The sequence below is a fragment of the Zingiber officinale genome, chromosome 4B, assembly GCF_018446385.1.
Source record: "Zingiber officinale cultivar Zhangliang chromosome 4B, Zo_v1.1, whole genome shotgun sequence".
NCBI classification, from domain to species: domain Eukaryota; kingdom Viridiplantae; phylum Streptophyta; class Magnoliopsida; order Zingiberales; family Zingiberaceae; genus Zingiber; species Zingiber officinale.
In genome coordinates this window covers 132,058,399-132,084,558 of record NC_055993.1, presented here as the reverse complement: position 1 = coordinate 132,084,558, position 26,160 = coordinate 132,058,399, and the positions used below count along the sequence as shown (strand labels likewise).

Sequence of the window (26,160 nt, the reverse complement as noted above, 5' to 3'; positions counted from 1 at the left end):
AAGCTGACCACAAAATTGCGAGGCCAAGGAAGACGAGGTCTTCTCTGAATGGTTTGGGAAATGGCACTGCCTTCAGTTTTCGATTGTGCTTCACTGTGTCCCAAACAGGCTCTATGAGGGTGTTGAGTGGCAACCCTATACTGGGTAATAGAATGGGGCACTTTCTGGTAGGAGGGAATTTGTTTTTGAGATTCTAATGCAAATCAAATCCATTCTTCTCTACTAAATCACATCGAATCAATCAGTTCAACAGGTTAAATTAAAAATTTGAAAACGAATTCAATACAGTTAGAATGATGCAACTATGCAAGTAGTTTGATGACCACAAGTAGAGAAATGAGACTGAAGTAACACAAGCAACAAATCAAAGAAAAGAGCACAGATGGACACATGCAATCAAGAGAGTGATATTACAACTTGTTCAGTTTGTACTTCCTGTAATCTTACAATTATACATTATAGTATCAACTATACATATCTCCAAAATGTTTGAGAATTTTTTAGTAACCAAGATAAAACAACATGACTAAACAACCACATCAATATGCCACTGTATAAGCAAACTCGCCTTCCAATCCAATTAGAAGCGTGAAGCAGCATAAAGTTACCATCATCTCATAGCATCGTACAGCATTGGTTTGTTTTCTTGGCCTGCTTGTAGAACATCTGTGCCAAATAAACAAAATGATACTAAGATCAATCAGATGATCCATAGTAGAGTAAGATATGGAGTCTAGCGTGTGGTTCTACAAAACACAAGCGTGCATCCTCAATTCGGATTGAAGATATCTATGCCATAACAATATTACTCTTCAAGCGGAATGAATTCCATAATGATATATGATAGATAACAAGCAGACCTACTGAAAAAGATTTATTCATCAGATTTTAGCTTATGTTTTGAATTTCCTAATAATACAGAAGCTTGGATTGTCTACTTCAACTAGAGGAGCACATTACCTGTGATGCAGCACTAAGATCTGAGCTCTTCTCAACCAAATCATCCAATTTCACTCCTCTGTCTAATAAATTCTCAATAGTTTTATGCTGGAAAACAGAAGGGATCAAAATGAGAAAAAAATATATTTGTAAATGCGACCAAAGCACAATTTCTTAACGGTCACATTTCTAATGATTAGATAACGTACTTTAACAAGTAACCAATAAGAAAACCTTGCAAAATTATGAATCCACAGTAGTTTCATTGACAATAACTTACCAGGATAATTTTAGTTTCATCCAAGTCCCTTTGAATTTTAAACAATTTGTCAACCTCTGCTGGATCCTGAAGAAATAAAAAAGGAAAAGACAAAAAAAACAACACTTCAACTTAAGTATGAAAATTCAAGTAATAGTTAACCAACAAACGTCATTGCAATGAACTTCCACATTGATAAGGTTCTGCGTGCGAATCACTATTGTTCTGAACTTTGTTTGTTAAGGAGTTGAATAGTCTGCAGTCTAATGTTTCTATTTCTTGTTTTTCCTGATTTTGACATGAAAGTCAGAATTTGCAGGTTCAGGATCGACCTTGAACTTTAAATTCGCATTATAAACCCAGACTCTTAAATGCAAATTTTGTTGTATGATGATAATTTAATACCCATGAATGCAACATTTACGACAATTACCAACTTATAAGAGGATCTCGCTTGACAAGTACCGAGTACACCTTGGATTTTGGAATATTAATACACAAAAAAATCAAATAAACAACTTAGCAATGCCTCAATATCAATGCTGATTAGCACAGCCACATGGACAATCTCTGCAGATGCAACATCAGCTTAAGGATCACAGAAAAGATAGTTACCTCTTATTTTTGATCTTGTTAAGAGACTAAAATGACTATTTTCCAATAGTCGAATGAGCCAGTGAGTTGTTGAGGTAGGACTGAGGCTTAAATTTTATTTTTCAGAATTAGAGGAATGAGCAGTATAATAATTCTCCATGTCATTATTTTCCTTATAGTAATTAGAAAGGAACAAACCTGAAATTTTGTCAATGCTTCAGTCAGATATGGCCAAGGTTGAGTAGCATCAACCTTTACACCTCTCCAAGATTCACCAAAAGCCTTTTGATATTCATCCAGTATCTATTACATGAAAAGTATTGAAGTAACCTATCATTAGCAAAGACACATCAAAATGATCAAATAGTATCTCCTCTGATCTCAGTGACAAGAGTCCTTCAACAACCTTTACCTAAATAAGCGGCACACTACTATTCGGAACAAATTTAAAATTAGCATGTCATACAACACCATTTATCTATACAAGCAAACAACAGGATAATTCGAACGAGTCTCCATTCTAATAGATTTCCTCAAACGCCACTTAAATATCAACAAGGCATTACAACTTGGTTCACAAGAATAGCACAATGCAACAATCATTTGCCCGAGGTAAAGGTGCACACAGATAAATTATCCGATACTAACAGAATAACTCGATGTCAAAAATCTCAAAACAATTACAATGTTACAGGCAAACATTATGAATCAATACCTGGTTTAGGAGGGCAAAGGCGCTTCGCACAGGGTAATGATCATCCATGAAAGCCAAAGCGCAAAGATCATTTCTGTTGTAAGAATGCACCTTGTATTCTATACAGAAGAATGTTTTTTATAGATTATAAACTAGGGTAGTTTGAGAAGGATAAATACTTCATTTACGAAAAACTTTGTTAGAAATGTCAATGTAAATGGATTACGAATGGCTCAAAGTGGAATAATCAAAAAATTAAGGTAAGAAGGTTGACCAGAAATTAGAGTTGCTTAGATTTTAAGCCTATAAATACAGGCTGAAATCATCCATCCAACAGGAATCCACAGCCTCTTCTCTGCTCCCCTCTAGCTTCTTGTGATTCCTTCTCACGGTTTAATTTAAGGAAACTGTGTTCGTCATTGATGAAGCTGCCTCTGCTGGCATTCTGGTGTCAGCGCTGCACCAATTATATTTTTGCAATTCTGTATTTTTAATATATTTTGGATTCTGTATTTCATTTTAATTTCTGCATTTTGCCTAACGAAACTAAAACTAAGGTAGTTTGTTCGACAAGATTGATGATCATAGCAGATAATGCCTTAAACCAAGAAATCACAAAAAGTGCACAAAAAATTCGCAATAAGAGGAACGATTTAATCCCTCAAGGTTTAGGGTAATCGAACCAGAAAATGATGTTGAGATTCAAACTGCTGAGAAAAAAAATAAAAGATTAAGACTCGAATTTGTAGGGAATCGAGGGAATACCTTCATGCTGCACCGACTGGCGTTGGCCGGGCGGCGTCCGGTTGGCGACGGTACGCGCGACGAAGAGGATGAACTCACGGGCAGCGAATCTCTGGAAGTAACCGAAGCGGCTGACGTCGGTGGCGTTAGCCAGCACTACCGGGTCCGCCGCCTCAGGCGAAGATGACGACGAGACGGCGGAATTGAGGATCACCAACGCCGTTACCCTCATCGCGGCGTCCCCCTGTCCCGAAGCGAGGAAGAGGAAACGCGTGGGGCGGACGCAAGGCGAAGAGATCGAGAGACGGGATTCCGCTCCATTCGATCTCAAGCTCCCCTCACGCGCTTGGAATCGAACAATTCCTTGAAGATGGCGGTGCAAAAGGGGTGGAAGAGGTTCGATTCCGCCAACTCCTCCGACCAATTCAAATTAAAACCTGGGAAAAATACCTTTAAACCCTTATTTCGTTATTTAAAAAATAATATTTAACCTCACAAAAGTCAAATGTAAAAAATATATATATAAAAGATAATATGCCTTTAACTTTTTTATAATTTTTTTATAATCTTAAGAAGAAACAAAAATATTAACGCAAAAATTAATTGCATATGTCTTCACATTGAATCTTTAATTATTGATTAGTTAATGCATAAGAAAAGATATATATATATATATGTGTTTGCTCTCAGTGTCTTACAAAGCAAAGCTTGTCATGATTGATTTTATTAGTGTTACTCTCTTTGACAATTAAATCAGTGATGAACTGAGATGTGAAGTTTGCATATATGAGAAAGTAAAAGAGTTTAAAGAAAATGTAAAAAATTTATCAATCACGTAATAAAAGAAAATTATACCTTCACATATTTTCACAGAACCTTATATAATCATGGACAATGATAGATCTAAAATTTTAAATTTAGGAGGGAGTAAAAAAATAATTATTATACATTATATTCGAAGATTGCACAAAAAGAAAATATACATTTTAAATTACTTAATTTTATTTTATTCATGTAATTAAATATTAATTTTTATATATTATTAGAGTTTATGTACAATTTATTGATTTTGATTATTAAATCAGTATTCAAGCACATATTGAAAATATCAATTAGGATTTTGAATAGTTTAGAATTAGTTCATATATCAACAAACGAAATAAACTTGGACATAAATTATCAATAAATTCAATATATTTTATTTTTCCTTTTGAGATTATCAAAAAATATTAAAAAGATAATAACATAATTATTTTTTATAAATTTTTTTACATTTGACTTTGGTTAAAGGAGAATTAAATATTATTTTTTAAATTCAAGGAGGTAAAATACTACTTGATAGAAAATACAGAAGTTAAAGATATCTTTTATATTTACTAAAATCATAGTTATTTTTCATTATATTTATCTGTCTGATTGTTATTCTTCCTGTGCTACCATTACGTGGCAACCTAATGAATTAAATTTTCAAAATATCTTGACTACTTATACTAATAGTTAATATTCATCAATGATTTACTTCTTTCGTATTGACCTAGTGACAAATTAAGGAGGACACTAAGGACGAGCAAATTATCTTTACCATACTATGTCAATTTCAAGACTCACTTTCTTATTTAAACTATGAAATCCATGCCACCGATATGGTTATATTCATGAAGCTGCAAAGCAGCGAGCTTGTTTTGAAATGTTTTGAAGATGCCTATTGTAGTGAATTTTAACTAGATTGGTTGATAATTTTAGAAATCTCATAATCATTGTGAACCAGAACTATTACACTTTTGAGAGCCTTTTGAATATAATCATGCTTTATGCTTTAAGACTTAGATTCCAGATTCCAGAACCTAAATTAAGAGCAATGACTTTTTAAAGTCATCAATCTTGAAACTATTTGGCATAATCTCATTAAAATATCTAAACTTATCATTTTACTCAGCTAACCTATTTGAGTCGAGATGCCTTTGGCAGGCTGAGCTAGGAATTCACTCGAGTTGGGCTAGGGGGAGGTACTACTCAGCTAACTACTGAGTACTCGATCGAGTAGGCAGATGCTCAAGTTGCCAAGACAGGTGCGTGCTTGGGTTGCAGATCACTAGCAAGTACACGATGGACTGAATTCCATTATATTACATGCGAATCTCGATGATCAAAGTACAAATTCATTAAAATGAATCGAAAATCAGATTAAAAACAAAAAACGAGTCAAAACACATCGCAAATCATGAAAACAAATTCTCATTTTAGTACTAACCTAAGTAGGACAGACAGCGACTGACTGACGATCGACTAATCCATCGGGCACGCAGTATCTTAGATAGAGAGGGAGAGAAGGTTAGTTCATTGAATCAGGAGCAAATCGTGATTTATAATTTTAATTAATTAAATAAAATCGATTTAACTTGGAACGCTAACAACTCCATAACAATTAATGCATCGTGTTAAATAAGTCAAGATTGCGAATAACACATTGCCAGCCCGATAATAATAATACTCCTTTGACTATTTTTAACCTAAACAAAACCACATGTTTAATTAATTCCTGTGTCGAATGAATTATCCCTGTCCGAATGTCAACCTAAAGATCACCCACCCAACTACTTACCTACTCGTCCAACCCTCCCTCTCGAGTTACCGAACCCATCCACGTCAGCCATTGCATGCGTGTGTGCGTTTTAATTTTTTATTATTATTTTTTTTAAAATGTGAATCCAATTGCAATTCGACTACGCTGCCGCTGTCACATGATTTTAGTAGAATAAATAAGTAAATAAAACCGAAAACACATTTTATTTTAATAAAAAAAATAAAATTGCAATAGAAATTTTCGTTTAAGCTCTGAAAATTATCCTCCTTTTAACGTAGCTTCAGAATTTCGTGATCGACAAAATTTAAGGGAGTGAAATGGGCATTTTTGATAAATTTGGAGGATAATAGAAATTTAACAGTAGCACGCGAGGCGCACGCTCGTGACCGCGACCCACCCCGTAACTGCCTATAAATACCCCCGCACCCACCCCGCCTTCACCCCCTCCGGTGACCTCACTTTCCTCTTTTCTTTTTTTATTTTCCTTACGGTTCCGGCGTCGATCCGCCGCCCATGTTCCCTTCGGCAGACGACGTCGACCTCCTCCCCTACGCCTCCCGGCCGATCGCGGAGCGGCCGTGGAAGGAGGCCGCCCCCAACTGCCCCCGCTGCGATTCGCCCAACACCAAGTTCTGCTACTACAACAACTACAGCCTCGCCCAGCCCCGCTACTTCTGCAAGTCCTGCCGCCGCTACTGGACCAAGGGCGGCTCCCTCCGCAACGTTCCCGTCGGCGGCGGATGCCGCAAGAACCGCCGCACAAAATCTTCTTCTTCGTCTTCTTCCTCCTCCTCTACCGTATCTCCTCCTACCATCCCCTTTCGTCGCCCGGATCTGATGCTAAACGACGTCGCCTTGGACTCCGACTCGGCCTCCGCCTCCGCCTCCAGCGGCAACATCGACCTGGAGGCTCTATACGCCAAGTACACCAGCCAGCGCCCTCCCGATCTGGATCCCGTACCTCCGGCGGTGGCCACGTCGAGCGAGTCGAGTTCCAGAAACTACCAACTCGGCGGCGCACAGATCGCTCAGCCACCGATCGACTGTGACGGTGGAATGCTGGGTCAGGCCCAGTTTGAGCCCAATTTTGAATTCACGAGCCCAATTTTGGAGGAATTCGAATTGATCCATCATCCGGATTTTCTATTGAACGGCGATGATTGGAGCTCATTGGAGGCTTTTTATAAATACTAGGTTCACAATTTCACTCGTTTTACCCCATTTCATGTAATTTTCAAATATATTTATACACTACACATTTATTTCCTTAAAAAAGGGGGAAATATAGAGAAGTAATATATTATTCTCAAATACAAATAAGTGAATAATAAATTAGTGAAAAAAAAAAAAATTATTATCAAGTTGGTTCGCTCACTCAATACTTGTACTTTCTCTTTTATGACGATGATAGTGAAATGAAACAAACTAGATCACATAGCTCACGATGAAATCCACATGGAGTGGACCTAAGAGTAAGTATACGCTTTACATCAACCATCACTCTAGATTGCGACACTTACGACAATGACAACAATGATTTATTTAATTTATTTATTAATCATAAAATTCTGATATTATTTTTTCGAGAAACCTTTTCTAGCCAACTCAAATCATACCATTCTACTCGAGGGCGTCGTCAAATTCAAAATTACCAGGGCAAGGACAGATGTAAGAATTCCATATCGAGGGACGAAAGATATGTTTTTATGTTGAAAGAAAATGATTAAGTTATTATTTTCTATTTATCTCCCTTTCATTTCCTATTCTTATTAATTATAACTTATATTGGGGTGGTTGCACTCATCGCTCCTCCTTTGGCTCCATCTAGTGGCGTAGCTAGGATTTTCACTCAGGAGGGGCAAAGTGACGAAGTCGGCGAACGATGACGATGATGTTGACAGCAAACAACAGTGTAGACTAAGCAAAAGAAATCAATTAAGTATATTTCACCTCAATTAAAAGGTATTTTTTTATGGAGCATCGGTGAATCAACGACATTAGACAAGTGAAGACAACGACCATGCAACAAATGACAGTGACGATGGTAGCAATCGATGTCCGACGATAGTGACTTGGGTTATAACGGTAGCGACATGTCGCAGAAGATTTTGTGGGTAAAATTAGAGTTAGAAAAAGAATATGAAAGAAATTATAGGAAGAAAAAAAATGAAAAGAGGAAAATAAAAGTTCGAGATTAGAGGAGGAAGAAGAAAAACGGATAAAAAAAAAACTAACTTGAGAAAAGAGGAAAATGGGTTAGGTTGAAAGGGTTTTAATTGAAATTTTTAGCTAAAAAGATGAGAAAGTTTCAAAATTTATGACTATATACATATATTTTTTCCCACCGTATTAATATTTTCTTTGAATTTCAGGGGGTGCGACCACACCCTCTGAGCCTTATATAGCTACGCCCCTAGCTCCATCCCTACTAGGTTGACGTTGATTACTTGAGGTTTGATTACAATTCGGAATGAACAATGATTTGTGATGAAACTAAAAAAATATAAAATTAAAAACCATTATTTTTTTTTAAAAAAAAAGTGGGGTTGGAGACCATCCAAGCACAAGGATGGCTCCGCCCCTAATTCTACTCCATTTTAAAAAGATCAAGAGTACCCAATCATATATTTTGTATCCAAAATACTCTTTATCCTAATGTTGTTATAGTAGCTACTCGATTGCTATTATAATAAGAAAATTTAATTATTTTTTTAATCAAAATTATTATACACAAATACTATTATTTAAAAATATTTTTTTATTAATTCGAACAAAATTATTTAAATTTAATTAAAATCATTTCAAGTTGATCAAAATTATTTTAAAATAGTTATAGCAATTACTTAAGAAGCTGCTATACTTATAATTAAATTATAAACTTTTAATATTTTGAATCATAAATTGTAAACCTGGAATACTATTATATCAAAATTCTCTTTATTGGAAAAATTATTTAAACTTCATAAAAAATCATTTTAAATTATAAAAAACACTTAAAAATAATAATAATAGCAATTACTAAAGTAAGAAATAATATTATAGTAAGTATAAAGTATTAGGTCAGAGGTGAATGACTCACTTTGATTTATTGATTAACTTGATTTTACGTAGCAGAAATTTAAAGACAATGCTAACTCCTTGTATTTACTTGGTATCCATCTCGTTGAGATGACTAATCCAAGGTTTCACACTATGGTCATACATTGCACTATAAAACTTCTCTTTCTCGGATCAACATCAAAGGTGGAAAAACCTTATACAATCATCTACAAATCTCCCTCTCAACAGAATACCTTACAAGGAAAAATAAGTCAAGAGATTAAGGTTTTGAGTACACATTCTTCTTCTTTGAGTGACTTGAGATTATAGTACTTACTAGTGAGAGCTTGAGCACTTGAAGTTGAACTTGAGGTTGAGCTTGAGTACTGGAGAGCAATAGACAACACTTGATTGCAATAGAACATTTTTCTTCAAACAGTGCTCTTCGGATCTACTTAAATTGTAGAGAAAGAGTTGTTTTTCTTGTAGTTTTGTGAGTCTTAATCGATTAAGAAGGATCTTAATCGATTACCAGACATTAATCAATTAAAGTAGTCAATTTAGTGTGTGTTTCATTTATGCGACTCTTCCAAATCGCCTACCCTAATTGATTAAGATTAGGGTAATCAACTAGCTTAAGCGATTAGGAATTATTCTGTTTTCGAACAGAATGTCCTTTAATCGACTGAGTCAATCGCTTAAGCTTCGAACAGAAGTATTCTGTTCGAAGCAAAATGACACCGTAAGCGATTGAATCAATCTCTTACGATTTCCTAATTGATTACTGTAATCGATTAGGAAACCTTTTGTTTGAAACAGAAGGTTTGTTAAGCGATTTGTTCAATCACTTAACACCCTTTTAATTGATTAAGAGTTTTTTCTTAATCAATTACCACACTTTGCTTTAGCTGATTATCAATTGTCTTACTAAGAATCTTGTTCTCGACCTCTTTGAACTTCTTTTGCCTTATATCGAGTCTTCCGACCTGCAAGGGCTTCTCCTGTGCCAAAGATTTAGTCCCCTGACCTCCTTAGACTTCTCTTGCCTTGCATCTGGTCTTCCGACCTGCAAGGGCTTCTCTTGTCAGGAATCCAGTCCTCAACCTTCTTGGTCCTGCAAACTCAAACTTATATTAGATTCAATCTGTTAGCAACCTAAACTTAAATAATTGTCAATTATCGAAATTTCTTCCTTAGGGCATGATTGCACCAACATAAAGTAATTAAGAGAAAATATATAATAGGAACTTCTTTTAACCATTTATTTGTAACAAAATAATTTATATATCTTTATAATGGTATAATATTGTCTACTTTGGATATAAGTCCTTATAAATTTATTTTTAGGTTCTACCTAAAAGGGCTCATGCTAATGAAGATATCTTTCATCTTTTAAATACATGATGTTTTTCGTATATTTCCAACAATTCTCCTCTCAAACGAAGAATCATCATTATTTTCATGATCCGACCTCCCCTCAAGTATTCAGTCACTTTTGACCTACTCCGGACTTTCCCTCAAGCATCCAATCACTATTGACATGTCCGGGCTTCCTCTCAAGTATCCAATCACTATTGACCTCCTCTAGGTCTCTCCTCAAGTATTCGGTCATTATTGACGTGTTTCGGACCTCTAAGACTTTTCATCACCTATGATTACTTCCCAAGGATTTCTACCAAAACATGACACCCTTGACATGTTTGGACTTTTCACTACATAGGGCTCACTCCCTTAGGATTTTTACCTAGCATTTGGTCACCCTTGACATGTTTGAACTTTTCACCACTTAGGGTTCACTTTCCAAGATTTTTACCAAGCATCCAGTCACCCTTGACCTATTTAGACTTTTCACTTAGAGTTCACCTCCGATCACCCTTTATCTATTTGGACTTTTTACCATATAGGGTTCACTCCCTAAGATTTCTGTCAAATATTTCATCATTCTTGATCTACTTGGATTTTTCATTTAGAGTTCACTCCTCTAAAAACTCCTATCTCTTTTGTTCAAAGCCACTATTCTATCCACGTAACTTGATCTAGAATATGGATATGATGTCCCCAGGGCGTAGCACAGATGGGGAGTGCATAGTTCTGTGGTCGGAAGGCCCAAGGGTCGATCCCCGGGGTGTCACTGCCTGGGGTTAACGTCTCCACCATGTACTTTCCACTTATGTACCTGCATTTACCTCCCTCCATATCCGTGGGACTGGCTCTAGGGGGCCGTTGATGTGGCAGTTTCACATTTTTTTAGAATATGGATATGATACTACTTATAAAGATTAAAAAAAATTATATATGATACGGTGCATGATGGTGGGGTCAGTAAGATGATGTGATTAGGGGTCAAGACCACAGGAAGGTCAGGAGTCAATCTTACTTGCAGGTCAGAAGTCAAGCTCACGTGGAGGTCAGAAGTCTAGCCCCCGTGGAGGTCAAAAGTCAAGCTTACGTGGCCACGGTCAAAGTCTCAACTTACGGGGCAGTCAAAGGAGAGGATTGCAAGTTAGACCAGATCCAGCCTCGATAGCAATCAAGAACTGGGCTCACGGGCTAGGTATAGTGGATAACTGGGCTTATAGGCCAGGTACAGCTAAGGACTGAGCCCACAAGCCAGGTAGAGCTCACAGGCCAGGTACAGCTAAGGACTGAGCCCACAGGCCAGGTAAATGCTAGGAAAGGAAGGCCTCTGGCGCAGAATAGGCTTGGCGTACAGGTCGAGATGTACAAGCCATGGATGACTGACGACAGAAGTAGGTCGGAATATAGACCTGGCGTACAGGTCGGAATGTACAAGTCATAGATAACAGCGTACAGAAGCAGGTCGGAATACAGACCTAGCGTACAGGTCGGGACGTACAAGCCATGGATAACAGCGGACAGAAGCAGGTCGGAATACAGACCTGGTGTACAGGTCGGACCGTACAAGCCATGAATAACAACGGACAGAAGCAGGTCGGGATACAGGCCTGGCGTACAGGTCGGAACGTACAAGCCATGGATAACAGCGGACAGAAGCAGGTCGGGATACAGGCCTGGCGCACAGGTCGGGACGTACGAGCCATGGATAACAATTGACAGAAGCAGGTTGGGATATAGGCCTAGCGTACAGGTCGGACCGTACAAGCCATGGATAACAACATACAGATGCGGGTCGGGATACATACCTGGCGTACAGGTCGGAACGTACAAGGCATGGATAACAGCGGACAAAAGCAGGTCGGGATACAGGCCTGGCGTACAGTTAGGAACGTACAAGCCATGGATAACAGCGGACAGAAGCAGGTCGGGATACAGGCCTGGCGCACAGGTCGAGACGTACGAGCCATGGATAACAATGGACAGAAGCAGGTCGGGATACAGGCCTGGCGTACAGGTCGGAACGTACAAGCCATGGATAACAATATATAGAAGCGGGTCGGTTTACAGACCTGACTTACAAGCTTGGACTTATATCCTCACGGCATGGGATAAAGGAATCGAAGAGCACAGGATCAATCGGCTGATCAATCCAGATCTTGGTTTTTGCCCAAAAGCAAGTCCAAAGCCCCCTAAACCAACATCCAGTCAACCATGACTTGTTGGTACATAAAACCTAGCATCCGGTCACCCTTGACCAGCTAGGACTCTCTCACCAAGTGTTTGGTCAATCCCTTTGATCCACTTGGACTTTTCTCCTCTTGCCAAGTATTCGGTCAATTCCTTTGACCTACTTGGACTTTCACCAGATGTCTGGTCAACCTTGACCCATCTGGATTTTCCCCTGCCTAGCTTCACTCACCAGGACTTCCCTTCTGCCTAGCTTCACTCACTAGGACTTTCACCTGGCTTCACTCACTAGGATTTCTCTTCTGCCTAGTGGATTTTCACCTGCCTTCACTCACCAGGATTTCCCTTCTGCCTAGCTTCACTCACTAGGTCTTCTCATCTACCTAGATTCACTCACCAGGACTTTCACCTAATTTCACTCACTAGGATTTTCAATCAAGTATCCAGTAAACCTTGACCTACTTGACTCTCCTTCACAATCTCCCCACATGAACAATTGCACCTGCAATGTTCATGTGTTGTCTACAAGTATTGTCAAACATCGAAACCAAATCATCAAGACTCGAGCTTGACTCACTTCAAGCCCAGTCAAACAGGTCAACCTTGACCTAGGGAATATTGCACCAATAATCTCTCCCTTTTTGATGTTTGACAATACCACTTGTAAGTTAGACTAATCCCATAGCCTAAACCTCCTTCATGCCACTAGGTAATGAAGGCATACGTTAAACCCTTCATTCTCCTCCTTAGAGGGCAAACTCCCTCTAGGTAATGAAATCCTAACTTAAACCATTTATTCTCCCCCTATTGGCACACATCAATAACATGCTCCATCCTTGGGCACACATCAACAAATTCACTTGTTGAAAACTCTCCCTTTTGAGACTCTCCCCTTTGAGACTCTCCCCCTGAAGAGTTGCTCATCGTTGTTCATAACTTCACTCGTTGTGATCAACACGATAATGAAAGTTTCATACCCTTCATTATCCTTAACCCTGCATTCTCCCATTAATATAGTCAAATGCCCATCCGTGAGCTTTTTTAACTTAAACCACTTGAACAATGAGGATATCCACTCCCCATTAAAGTTCAAACGCTCAACCTTGAGCATGTTCTGAAAAGAAGGTTAACCACCTTCCAAGGTTCATGAAAAAATAGTTTTCATATCTTTAAAGAGTCTCTCCCCCTAAAGACATGGTGGTAATTTCTGTCATTGCACCAACAATGACTTGAAATCCCTAAACCTTTAGGAAACCCAAATTTAGAAGTTTTGAGGTTCAAAAATTCAATATTGAAACAAACCTCAACCTAAACTTCAATTTAGTCTTCCTTAACCAATCCATCCTTGTTTTCAACATGAAAACACCCTTTTTATGTATACACATGTATTTTGAGGGGTTAGGAATGGTTACCTAGATTAAAATATGTTCAAAATGCTGAAAATAAGCTTTTCCAGCTAAAATCAGCATCTTCAATCGATTGGAGTTGGGTTCGAATCGATTGAACCCTGCTGAATCGATCCACTGATCGATTCAGTCTTCTTGGATCGATCGGCTGATCGATCCAGCGAGCTTCTGCTCGTGAGAAATGCCTTCTCAATCGATCGGCTGATCGATTGAGACACTCCAATCGATCCACTGATCGATTGAAGGCCTGAAATTGCTGAAAGTCAATTTCAGCCAATTTCAGAAACCCCTAGAAAATTCTACAAAATTTCAAAAATCGTGAAAATTTGTGTAGGCATTATTTAGGGTATACTTTATCATGGAAAAATAGTTTTCTATGAAAATACATCATATTTTCAAAGATTGATACAAACTTGAAAACTTGCATAAACTTTAGTGTTTTCTTCAAGTTTGTGTCTAACTATTCAATGGTGATTACTATCAAAAGATAGCCTTCACCAAGGTTTTCCAAAATCATTTTAAAAACCTTTTCAAAACCAATATCCCATCATGTTCCTTGGGCTTAATGCACATGACTTGTACATTAGTTTTTCCAATGATGGGAAAACACATAACTATGTGTTTTGATAAACTCAAAACTCAAAACTCAAAAAATGCACTAAATCAACATTTTGAATTTTGTTTATCATCCTAACATCTCACTTGTATCTAAAGTGCACAAAACACATACAAGTCATCTTATAGGTCTTTGTGAGATGTAAAGTTTGGTTTTGCCCTAATCTAGGGATCATGCATATTTATCTAGGCATTTTGTAGATATTGGACATCCACCTAGGATGTCACTTGTTGATACACTTGTACCACTTGTTACCACTTGTTGGTACTTGTTGATAAATGTCATTTGTCCTTAAATTTAAGGAATTAAAAATAATGCATGATAATGTTATGGCATACATCAAAATGAAATAGTTTTCAAAAGAAAGATTCCTATAACTACATGATGTATGTATGTCATGACATGGTATTTTTGTGTTTTCATAATAAGGCACGAGTGCAACAATAATCATGATGTCATGGCATATAATGGGCAAACAATCATGGCAAGGTTTAGTATAAATAACATATATCTAGATTATCTATCTAAGTATCCTTAACCTTAGTTAATCCTAAAACTTAAACCCTAGATTGCCCAAAGTGCTTCAAGAAGGTGCCAAAATCTAAATTGGCATTTATAATTTTCTTGATTAATTTATGCCAATTGAAATTAAGCATATTCCTCAAGTGTTGGCATATTTCATTTTTCCACAAAAGTAGCACTTTAGATTAAGGCTTAGATTTGCCTTAAATTACTAAGAAAATACCAAAGTCCCAACTTGGTATTTCCTTATATTTTCCCAATATGTGTCATTTTAAAATAAAATTAATACTTCTCAAATTTTGGCACATTTTACTCTTTCAAAGAGTAAATCATAAATCCATTTCATTTTCAAAGGTTAATAATAACCTAGAGAATGATCCTTGAGTGTCAATTTCTTCAAAGTTGGGTTAACTACCCTTCTTTTTAGAGTTGACACTCTCTAACCCATCTATGGGGTAGAGAAAATGCTCTTAGGAACCCAAAACCTATTGGTGCTCCTTGGATGCTCTAGGTATTCACTAGGGATAACTTTCCTAGATACCTTCCTAGTGACTTTGTTTTTCTTCTTAGAAGCCTTGGTCACTTTTCTAAGTCAACCCTAGGGATTGCTTCCCTTGTGACATTCTTTGTGACATTCTTTGTGACTTTCTTAGACTTTTTAGAAGTCTTAGTCATATTTGTTGCAAAAATACTCTTTAGGATGACCTCCCTAGTATTTTTTGCTTGCCCACTAGGCCTAGGGTTTGTTCCATAACTATATGGAACTCTATGGTAAGTAGGTACATCCTTTTTGGTTTTAGGTTTGTATCCCAAACTTCTATGGCCTTTGGATGCTCTATCTCAATCATCAAGAAATTTTCGATTCTTGATCTCCAAGAATCGAAGCTTGTTGAAGCGTATGGTGGAGCCACCCTTGTGTCGAATCCAAGTCCATCTTGAATTCCATTTTGAAGTTGAGCCTTTTGATGAAGTCTTCGACTTGTAGAATTTTCTCCAACTTCTTCACCCTCTAGCTTTTTGCCCCTTTCGGCGATGATTCCGGTGAAGAGCGGCCTTGCTCTGATACCACTTGTTGGGACCGAAATGTAGCTAGAGGGGGGGTGAATAGCTCGTCGCGTGCTTCGTGGTTGGCGTTGCTTGTTTCTTCAAAGATGTGCAGCGGAAATGTATAAAAAACAAAATACAACGCTAACAAATAGATTTTACTTGGTATCCACCTCACAAGAGGTGACTAATCCATGGATCCACACACTCACGCACCCTCCACTATGAAACACACTCCTCTACGGTAACTACCGAAGGCGGAGAAGCCTTTACAAACTCTCAATACAAGAAGAAAGGAAAGGATATGAAATACAAGCAAAAGCTTACAATAAACCCTAACCCTAACTTCTCTTCTTGCTTTTGATCCGCCTCTTGACTTGGAAGAACCTCCAAGAATCTTCAAGAACTGGCGATCTGAACTTGAGAGAGAGTTGTGGAGTCACTGGTGAAGATCGGAGATGAATCGTGTAAGCACTGATGAAGGAAACGCTCGCTTGCAGCTAAATACGACGTCAACGGTCGGATCCCGATCGATTGGATTGCTCCCAATCGATCGGGGAGGCTTTGGATCGATCAACCGATCGATCCAGAGTGCCTCTGTGCTCTCTGGAATAGCCTGGATGGATCGGCTGATCGATCCAGGGCTTATCGCGCACAAACAGCAGCTCCCAATCGATCCACTGATCGATTGGGACCTCTGGATCGATCCATGGATCGATCCAAAGGAGTTCTGTTCGTGGGGACTCACTCGATTGATCAGCTGATCGATTGGGCATGATCCAATCAATCGGCTGATCGATCCAGATCCGCTGGATCGATCGGCTGATCGATCCAGATCTGCTGGATCAATCGGCTGATCAATCCAGATCTTGGTTTTTGCTCAAAAGCAAGTCCAAAGCCCCCTAAACCAACATCCAGTCAACCATGACTTGTTGGTACATAAAACCTAGCATCCGGTCACCCTTGACCAGTTAGGACTCTCTCACCAAGTGTCTGGTCAATCCCTTTGACCCACTTGGACTTTTCTCCTCTTGTCAAGTATCCAGTCAATCCCTTTGACCTACTTGGACTTTCACCAGATGTCTGGTCAACCTTGACCCATCTGGATTTCCCCGTGCCTGGCTTCACTCACTAGGACTTTCACCTGACTTCACTCACTAGGACTTTCACCTGGCTTCACTCACCAAGATTTCCCTTCTGCCTAGCTTCACTCACTAAGACTTTCACCTGGCTTCACTCACCAGGATTTCCCTTCTGCCTAGCTTCACTCACTAGGTCTTCTCATCTGCCTGGCTTCACTCACCAGGACTTTCACCTAGCTTCACTCACTAGGATTTTCAGTCAAGTATCCAGTCAACCTTGACCTACTTGACTTTCCTTCACAATCTCCCCATACGAACAATTGCACCTGCAATGTTCATGTGTTGTCTACAAGTATTGTCAAACATCGAAACCAAATCATCAAGACTTGAGCTTGACTCACTTTAAGCCCAATCAAACAGGTCAACCTTGACCTAGGGAATATTGCACCAACAGGGATGTGCTAGCCAAGGATACAAGTAAGGATTTATGTCCTCATGACCCGAGATAAGCAAAGTTGGAGGCAGACATACAGGTCGGGACAAATAAAGTCAGACATAGAGCCTGGAATTAGGGATAAACAGAACCGAACTAAGGTATACAGGGCGCGATATGTAATGCTAATAAGAGACAAGACCGATCAGGGTGGGCAATAGGAGATGCATAGGACAAGGTTCAAGGCACAGGTCTGGAGGCGACGTCAGATCGGGGTTATCAAGATATCAGAACGAGGTTAGCAAGTGTAAAGGTCCAGCGTAGCATTTATGAGTGAAAGATGCCAGACACTACAGGACAAGCAAGCAAGCAAGAGAATCGTAACTGTCTGTTAGAGAATAATCAGTGTGTCAAGGAATATGCTAACAGCCGGGGCTCAGTACCCCTTTGGTTCTGCCGTCGGCCTATGAGGAGGTGCCGCGTGTCATTTACCGCCAGACAAAGCCTGACAGTCGATATTCTCTGACACCCGGCAGACCCCAGAAACATCCGTTGCAATATAAAAAGGGATGTTTTGTCCTTTATGCAGGTACGCTCACTCATCATTTTCTTACTCGTCTTTACTTTTCGTCCTTTCTCTGTGCTTCTGGGGAAAAAGTACCTGACTTGAGCGTTGGAGGGCTTGACCCGGGGACTTTTCCCCTGGTTTCTGGTCTTTAACGACTCGTGGGCTCGTCTGAGTGTGCACAGAGCCCTAGCGTCATCGTCCCGGTCATCATCCTTCGTCATCCGCCCGTGTGAACCCTTTCGGAGGGTGTCAGGTAGAGCGGACACCGCAGTGACTTTCCGTCAACTCCCAGTACATCAAGACCCGTCTTCATCCTACACAATTTCCGGATAGAATCAATATATTTTTATAATGATAAAATATTATCATTTTGCATGTATTTTTTTTTGAACGGTATCTTAGAAGACTCTACCCATGAAGATATTTTTTATTTTTTTAATTCATAATTTTTTCTTCTATATTTTTAACGGTGGACTTGATTATATTCTCCGCACTGTTGAGTTGAAGTCAATTTACTTAAGCTATAAACCTCCTAAAATAACTAATTAAATAATACAAGGTGTAAAAATTTTTAAAATAAAATTTTAGGGTGGACGTGGGTGATCGGCAATTAGGGAGGGGAATTTAAGAAGGCCCATGATCCAAGGCAATAATAAACAAATAGCTCGGGAATCACAACAACATGGGAGCGGTGGCCGGCTTGGGTTAGGAATAAACAAATTGGATAAATTGGAAAAAAAAACCATTTATATTGATTTAATAATATAAATATATAAAATACATATAAGTTTAAATACTAATCAATTTAATTAGTTAATATTTATGAACAAATTTTATGAATAATTTACAAATAGAATTATCTAATAAATAATATTAAATTTAAATTTAAATTTATTTTTTATTCAAATACTTACAATTTATAAAAAAAAATAATTTTAAATTATTCACAATATGTTAAAAATAAAAATATATATGTTTCATATATTAGATAAAAATTTAATTTATGTTATAGGGACAATAAACAAGTTTAAATAAGGGACCCTTTTATATTTCTAATTTTGAGAAAGTCAATTTATTTATTTATAAAATATTAAATTACTAGGAATACTGTGTTGACAAAATATATGTGTTACATAGTAAATGGTATATATATATATATATATATATATACCTATTTGGTGTATATTTTTGGATGACTCTCATAGGTCCAGACGTCTGGGTGCATTCTCGAGTGGTCCGATTTTCAAAAGCGAATCAAGACATCCGAATATGTGAGAGTCGCTCGAGAGTATATAATGAACGAGTGTGCAAACTAATACCCCTATATATATATTTGGATCATAATTAACAATGTTAGTTAAGTGCCTTAACAAACAATTTACACCTTCCTGTTGACTAATAAATACTGAGTAGAAAAGTAAGGAAGCCAATAATTTGTGGCTCAATTATATCATAATTGAACTTAATTAGTTGAGTTCTTGAATGGAAAATTCTAACCAAACTTGAAATTATAATTTATATTTCTTTATTTTTTGTCTATAACTTCCATCTCTTCCTCCACAAAATATAACATATATTATAGATAGGAATATTTATATTTTTAAATAGATTTTAGAAATATTCAAAATTGATCGATATCTTCTCAACAAGCAATGGAAATGGAAGAGTACTGATGAAATTAGTGGGGGATCAATCTCGGGATAAGACATTCGAGATTGAAGATCGAAATTTAAAACTACAAGTGGATAGATACTCGAAGAAAGCCTTGGAAAATCAAAATTAAAAAGCAAAAGAAATACCCCCAAAACTCAAGAAAAAATCGCATGAATCCTCTAAGAATCTCCTTAAAAATGCAAAGAAAATGCCTCCAAAACTGAATTTTAAAGAAATAGCAAATTAATCCAATTATTGTCAAATTATATGTAATACTAAATGGATTTTCGAGTGTGTATAAATTGTGTTCCAGATTTATTCAATAAGTCAATCAAAGTAAAAATAAAATATCTATTTTCAAGATTAATTAGGCGAAGCTCAAATACCTAAATTATATATAAAAAAATCATTGTTTCATTATGTTATATTGAGTTAGGGGGTGCTTGATTCGAGTAAGGAAATGAGAAAGGATATGGGAATGATTGTAAATATTAATGAAATGGGAATAATACCCATACTCCTCATATTACTCAGGAATGACCCATTCCTCTATTTAGAGGAATGAATCCATGGGTCCCACCTTCATTTCCCCAAACCAAGAACAAGTTTCATTTCATTCCCATTTCAAACCCCGCAAATAAATGAGAAGAACGGTTAACTCATACCAATTAAGTTGGCACATCAACTAGGATTTCTTCGTATTATAGGTTTATATTGTAATTTTAATTGCATGAAATTTATGATTAGAATTTTGTCTAATTTTTATGCCAATTGGATTTAGTCAAGATTGATATAACCAAATATGATATTTCAATTTGAATGCACCTATGTAGTAAAATTATATTTATATACTAAGCACTTTATTGTTGAGAAATAGTTGGTACATTTGGAGATTTATTTATTTTTTTTCTAATTTAGATGTCCGAAATTAATTTGGAAGATAGATAATTTGTTCTTGATTCACTTGTCAGATAAAACTTAAGCACAACTTATGTATACTTAAATAAAGTAGATATTCAAAATATTCTTCTCTAATGAGTTTAAACTCTGTTCCTCTTTTACTCGAGAGTTTTTAACTTATGTGTATGTAGCACCATAAAATTACTAAAATTATCTATTTATGAGACAATCTAGATTTTATGTAGCATGAGTTTGAATGAATCTTTTTTGGCTTTAGGCTTTATTTATTAGGCAGGATGGAAATAAAAATTTTGAACAGATTTTCACATAGGAATTTTTTTCTCATTTATTATATAAAAAGAATGAATTGTGCAACGGCCGAGTGTGGCAACCCCACGCGAGGTTGCTTCACGCGGCGACCGAGTGTGGCATCTCCACGAGAGGTGGCTTCGCGCGACGGATCGAGGGAGAAAAATAGTAACAAACTATTGATGTTTGTTGCTATGAAGAGGGAAAGCTCAATGAATTGAGGATTTGATTTTGAAGTGATTTTAAACAGAGACTATATCAAACATGTTTCAATGTCGCACTACAAGATGATCTTAAGTAGAGACATGTTTATATATTTAATCTTCAAAGGCGAGCATAAAGAGACATCATCAAGAAGACGTGCTTAGAAGTTCAAGATTTGATGAGCACAAAGATCGAATGACCATCCTAAAAGTATGAGATCGAGCAAACATAAACAGAGTCCATCAAAACATGTTTAAACAATATTCCACTCTGGGAGGATCATGAGAGGTTATCGAGACGTGTTTACATATTTAATCCTTTAAAAGCGAACACAAATGGAGCTTGTTGAATAATGAGTTTGAGATTTGAGTGAATATAATAAATAGAGAATAATACTTTATTTGATCATCCTCAAGATTCAAATTTTTTAAATACTTTACCACTGCACCACACAATAGGAGATGGACTATGGGCTGAAAGCCTCTTACTGTTCATCAGCAAAAACTCATGGGCCTAATTAATCCATTAAAGATCAGGATCAAATGCATGGAATTACCATCACAAGATTCAATTTTTTTTACTGATAATTTATTAGATCGAATACACAAAATTCTCAAGAATATAATGAATTATGAATATCATTGAATTACAGTAAATATCAGTGAGCTTCCAGGCCGAAGAGGATTCCGGCATGCTTCTCGCCGTCGTCCTCCACGAAGAAGAGCTCCTTCATCCGCCGGAACGCCTGCCAAGTTAGCAAACTGTCGGAGCCCGCCTGGTGGCACCGCCCCACGGCCCGGCACACCCGGAGGGTGCTCGCCACCCGATCCAGCCCGCCGTACAAGCTGTCGCAGTACCTCATCATGTGCTTCATGTCGAACACTCTGTGCCCGAAGAAGACCCTGACCAGCCCCATGAACTCCCGGAGATTCCTCGGCAGCTTCCGCCGGGTGAGGATCTTGATCAGGTATCCGAAGTCGTAGGCGCTGTGGAAGGTCACCCACGCCACGGCGGAGTCGTTGCACACCAGCCCGGACGACATCAGCAGCTCGGCGAAGCGGCGGGAGTCGATCCCCCGCGCCCGGTTCTTCTCGAAGTCGATCCCGTTGGCCTCGAGGAGCTCGATCGACTCGGGGGCGTGGAGGTCGCGGAGGGGGTCGAAATCGCGGAAGTTGAACTCCCAGAGATAGCGGGTCTCTCCGCCGCCGCCGAGGTCGGGGAGGTTGCCGGCGGAGTCGGAGAGGGTGAGACCGACCTGGATGAGGTGGAGAGCGTCGACGTTGGCCTTGAGGACCGCGTAGCGCTCGTTGGCGGTGAGGGCGGCCGGGTGCTTCCGGGGGCGGTGGATCACGCCGGGGAATTCGGTGTCCATGGCGGCGAAGGGGAAGCGCTCGACGGCTTCACGGATGAGGTCGAATTCGGCGTCGAGGTTGTCGGCCCAAACGGACCGGATCTGGATCTGAACAAGTTCGCCGCCGTCGGCCGCCGATTTATGCGATTCCAGCGATGGCATCTTCGAGATCGCTGCGACCCTCGGCTCAATTTACCGGTTCGGTTCGAGTTTCGCTGATGGGATTGGGGAGGAGGACAGAGCTTCCTCTTATAGCGAGGAGAAAGAAAGGCGACGGGTTGCTTCGCAGAAAGGGGGAGAACAAAACGGACGTTGGTTGATGGATCTGATAAGGCATCCTAGCCGTCGATCAATGAACCCGGTTCGGCGAAGTGGAAAAGACAGTCAACTATGAAGTGCGACCGGGTGGCGCGTAGAATCCCATGGTCAAGATCAGATGTGACCTAAAGGACAGTAAACGGCAGAAGACATCACGCTATGAGACGGGTTCCGGGAGACGCATGACAAAAGGTCAGGATTTTACCTGTACTGTGTTTGGATGAAACAGCCAAGCGCAGAGACGAGGAGTCGGCTCGAACGTGGAAAGCGTGTCCCTTCCCGTAATAAGTGAATGAGAGAGCGAGGTGTGTCGGTTTTTTTAGCAATTTATTGGGATTAATTGACGACTGCAAACTTTATTAGCGACTTAATTAGAGTTTAAATTTTTCGCTATTAATTTGATATTCCTGTAATAAATAACTATAAATCAATATATGAGGATTGAAAATGGAGGGACGACAGTGTGCAGATGGGAATGAACAAGTGCGGCACGACCTAAAATAGTGGAACTCAAACTTGATTAATGAGCTGGCGGCTAGTACACTAAAACTCTAGATTTATTATTGCAGGGTTGACTGAATCTATCTATCAGCGGCCAAGTCTTGGTCGGGCGCCAGGTCGCGATAGCTTTCTGCCTTATTATTAATTTTATCCTTCGACGTAATGAGTACTCTCGTGCTTCCTCTCGCCTTCCTTCTCGCTGAAAAGTCAAGCCCGCTTTGGCGGGAATTAAGAAGTGAACGGCTCATGCCCGTCATATCGATAATCCTAATTGACTATCTGCGGCACTTGCTAATTGACCTGGTCAACGTGACACCAGTGGCTTGCCCACCGATAACAATGGAGGAACACTTTTGAAATGGAAACGAAACGAAAGCATGCAACGGAGTGGCTTGTGGAGTTGTGGGGAGAAAAACAAAGCAAGGTTGTGGTCGTGCTTCCTCAATCGAAGGCAACTAGGAACCGGTCGTGCCCCCAGACACCGCCGTGCCTCACTACCAGCAACTAATACCATCCAGGCCGTATGAATTCATACGGCCGTGTGGGTGATCCAGAGTGCAACTTGATTGGGGTCGTGCCAAATGACACGATTAGACCTCTCTATCAGAGCCAGACTTTGTTGGGGCCATGTGAATTCACAAGGTTGTACGTCAAAATTTAGTGGCCAACATGCGTTGGCCGTGTCGATTGGCACGACTATGGCATGACCCGTGGTAGCGGTCATGCCCAATATACAAAAGGGCCTTTCACCCTCATTTGAAGGGGAGGAAGTTTCCCCCTTTGGGGAAGATGATCCGAGCTTAGATTTGGTGTCCCAGAGACCTCAAATTGATGACCCAAGGCTTGATTCTAGCTCTCCATCGCTCTAATAGCAAGGATTAGTTCAAAAATCACTCATCAGCACTTGCTAAATCTCCTCTTCTCTTCTTATTTATTTTGAATGTTGAGACTTGATTTTATTGTCTTTGGATTCAATTCCCTCTTTGTTATGGATTGTAGATCCTCTTGTTTTAGGAAATATAGAGTATATGTGATGTGAATTTGATGTAAACTTTTGGATTATGCTAATTTCCTATTCAAATAATGTTCTCAATACTTGTTCTTATTGAATCTAATGTGAATGTGTAGAATTGTGCTTAATGATCATATTAGTTTTAATGGATGTGGTGGATTGTTAACTTCGTATGAATTGATTTTTAGAGATCGTAACTGTGCTTAATGAATTTTCCTTAATCTCATGCTTGTAGATGATTTGTTTGATTAAGGGACGTATGATCGGGATATCCTAGTGACAGGGATTCTCTCTTAACCGGATTCCTTGATTGTCATTTCATTTAGGAGTATAGGATGACACTAGGGAAAGTACTCCAACACATAGCCGCAGATTAGTGTTGGTACTCCGGTTAGACTTCCTACTTGTATAAGAATTGATGATATGAAATAGTTAAACCCAAGCACATTAAGTTCAACCACATTGAAACCGAAACTCCTAGAATATTTCATTAAACAAAACTTCCTCACTTTTATCTTAAGTTTATTTTGTTTGTTTTTATACCTTACCTTTGTACAAAAAAGCATCTCTCCGAGAATTCATTAATTTAGCTAATTCAAGATGTGAGTCTTTGAGTGTTTCCAATCCCTGTGGAATTGATATTTTTATTACTAATAACGTAGTCGTGCTCTTGCGTCCTGGTAACAAATATTAAATTCAAACACAGGTTCAAATCTAATAAAAAAAAATCCATAGTAAATCATCCAATACACAACAGTTTATGTCATCAAATACAAGATAAAGTTTATATCATCCAATACAATACATCCTAATCAAAATAAAAAACAAAATCATCTTCAATCTTACATGAAATATCATTTAATAAGTTATGAATAAAATAATAAAAATGCGATGTTAAACTATAAAAGACAACTACTTATTGTAAATTGATAAACAAAAGATAGAGGACATTCTTTAAAAATACACACCTTTCAAGTTAGTGGATGTCTGGATACAACAATAGAAATATACAACATAAAAAATTATAATATAATTAGAAAGACATATAATTTTAAAAAAATAATAGCAATATTTTTTTTTGCTAAAATATAGAGAAAAATTAAAAGCAAAGATAAAGGATAATACATCTCAAAATGATCTACTCAGCAGAGACATCGTTGGGATCCTTGGTCTCCTAAGACTCCAAACGATGTGGGCGCAACATCTGCTTTGTGGGAGTGAACACTACTGTTGCATATGCTTGCAAATGGCTAACTATCTCCTCAGTTCGAGCCTGACGCTCGCGCATCTCCTGTATCTCTGCATCCCTCTCAACGATTATTTGCTCCAATGACGACAGTCAATCCCGTAAATCCTCATTTTCCTCTAACAGTGAATCTACTTGACTAGATGTGAAGGAGGAACTAGGACTCCTCTTTATTCCTAGAGCCCTCATCCAGTCAAAGACAACTTTGGCCTGAGAGTCAAACTCATAGAGGGAGGTATTCTTCCTTCCACCGATGACATCATAAAAAATATTATTAACCTCATCGGTGGAAATAGGTTGTGAACCCTCTCCCTCTACACGAGGTTGAGACGCTTGTGCAACTCTAGTGGATATTATTTCCCGTGCCAAAATAATGATTTTATTAACCTTTACATAAAGTCTACAAATATATTCATGAAGTTAATAATCATACATTAATTTTTGAGGAGCGCCAATCGACTAATGACTATCCATCTTTCTTCTTACGAGTCTTGATAAATACCTCCCAACAAATGGGAGGTCTCTGTAATTTAACAACATGCGTACAGAGAATGCAAATATATTAAAACTAATAAAAACATATGTAAGAAATTTTT

At 38.4% G+C, this 26,160-nt stretch overlaps 3 protein-coding genes across 3 annotated transcripts; 1 reads left to right on the top strand and 2 right to left on the bottom strand.

The window, feature by feature from the left end:
* Positions 1 to 364: 364 nt before the first annotated feature.
* LOC121976800 (VAMP-like protein YKT61) lies at positions 365 to 3,638 on the bottom strand. The gene is made up of 6 exons (XM_042529154.1): positions 3,252 to 3,638; positions 2,508 to 2,605; positions 1,991 to 2,095; positions 1,220 to 1,285; positions 961 to 1,047; positions 365 to 666 (listed from the first exon to the last, which is right to left on the bottom strand). Exons 1-6 carry the CDS (start codon positions 3,460 to 3,462, stop codon positions 616 to 618), a joined length of 618 nt encoding a protein of 205 aa, XP_042385088.1. The 5' UTR covers positions 3,463 to 3,638; the 3' UTR covers positions 365 to 615.
* A 2,624-nt stretch (positions 3,639 to 6,262) lies between these two features.
* LOC121977980 (dof zinc finger protein DOF1.2-like) lies at positions 6,263 to 7,129 on the top strand. The gene has a single exon (XM_042530377.1). It carries the CDS (start codon positions 6,328 to 6,330, stop codon positions 7,006 to 7,008), a length of 681 nt encoding a protein of 226 aa, XP_042386311.1. The 5' UTR covers positions 6,263 to 6,327; the 3' UTR covers positions 7,009 to 7,129.
* A 14,559-nt stretch (positions 7,130 to 21,688) lies between these two features.
* LOC121976799 (probable CCR4-associated factor 1 homolog 11) lies at positions 21,689 to 22,706 on the bottom strand. Its single transcript, XM_042529153.1, has one exon. The coding sequence runs from the start codon at positions 22,647 to 22,649 to the stop codon at positions 21,795 to 21,797; it is 855 nt and encodes a 284-aa protein (XP_042385087.1). The 5' UTR covers positions 22,650 to 22,706; the 3' UTR covers positions 21,689 to 21,794.
* Positions 22,707 to 26,160: the final 3,454 nt, after the last annotated feature.

Excerpts from the sequence above, each read along its gene's own strand:
- LOC121976800 (XM_042529154.1), bottom strand. The coding sequence starts at position 3,462 with ATGAGGGTAACGGCGTTGGTGATCCTCAATTCCGCCGTCTCGTCGTCA. Across the intron at positions 2,096-2,507 it reads CCTTTGCCCTCCTAAACCAG|ATACTGGATGAATATCAAAA; the intron begins GTATTGATTCAT and ends TTCATGTAATAG. Across the intron at positions 1,048-1,219 it reads ATGAAACTAAAATTATCCTG|CATAAAACTATTGAGAATTT; the intron begins GTAAGTTATTGT and ends TCTGTTTTCCAG.
- LOC121976799 (XM_042529153.1), bottom strand. The coding sequence starts at position 22,649 with ATGCCATCGCTGGAATCGCATAAATCGGCGGCCGACGGCGGCGAACTT.
- LOC121977980 (XM_042530377.1), top strand. The coding sequence starts at position 6,328 with ATGTTCCCTTCGGCAGACGACGTCGACCTCCTCCCCTACGCCTCCCGG.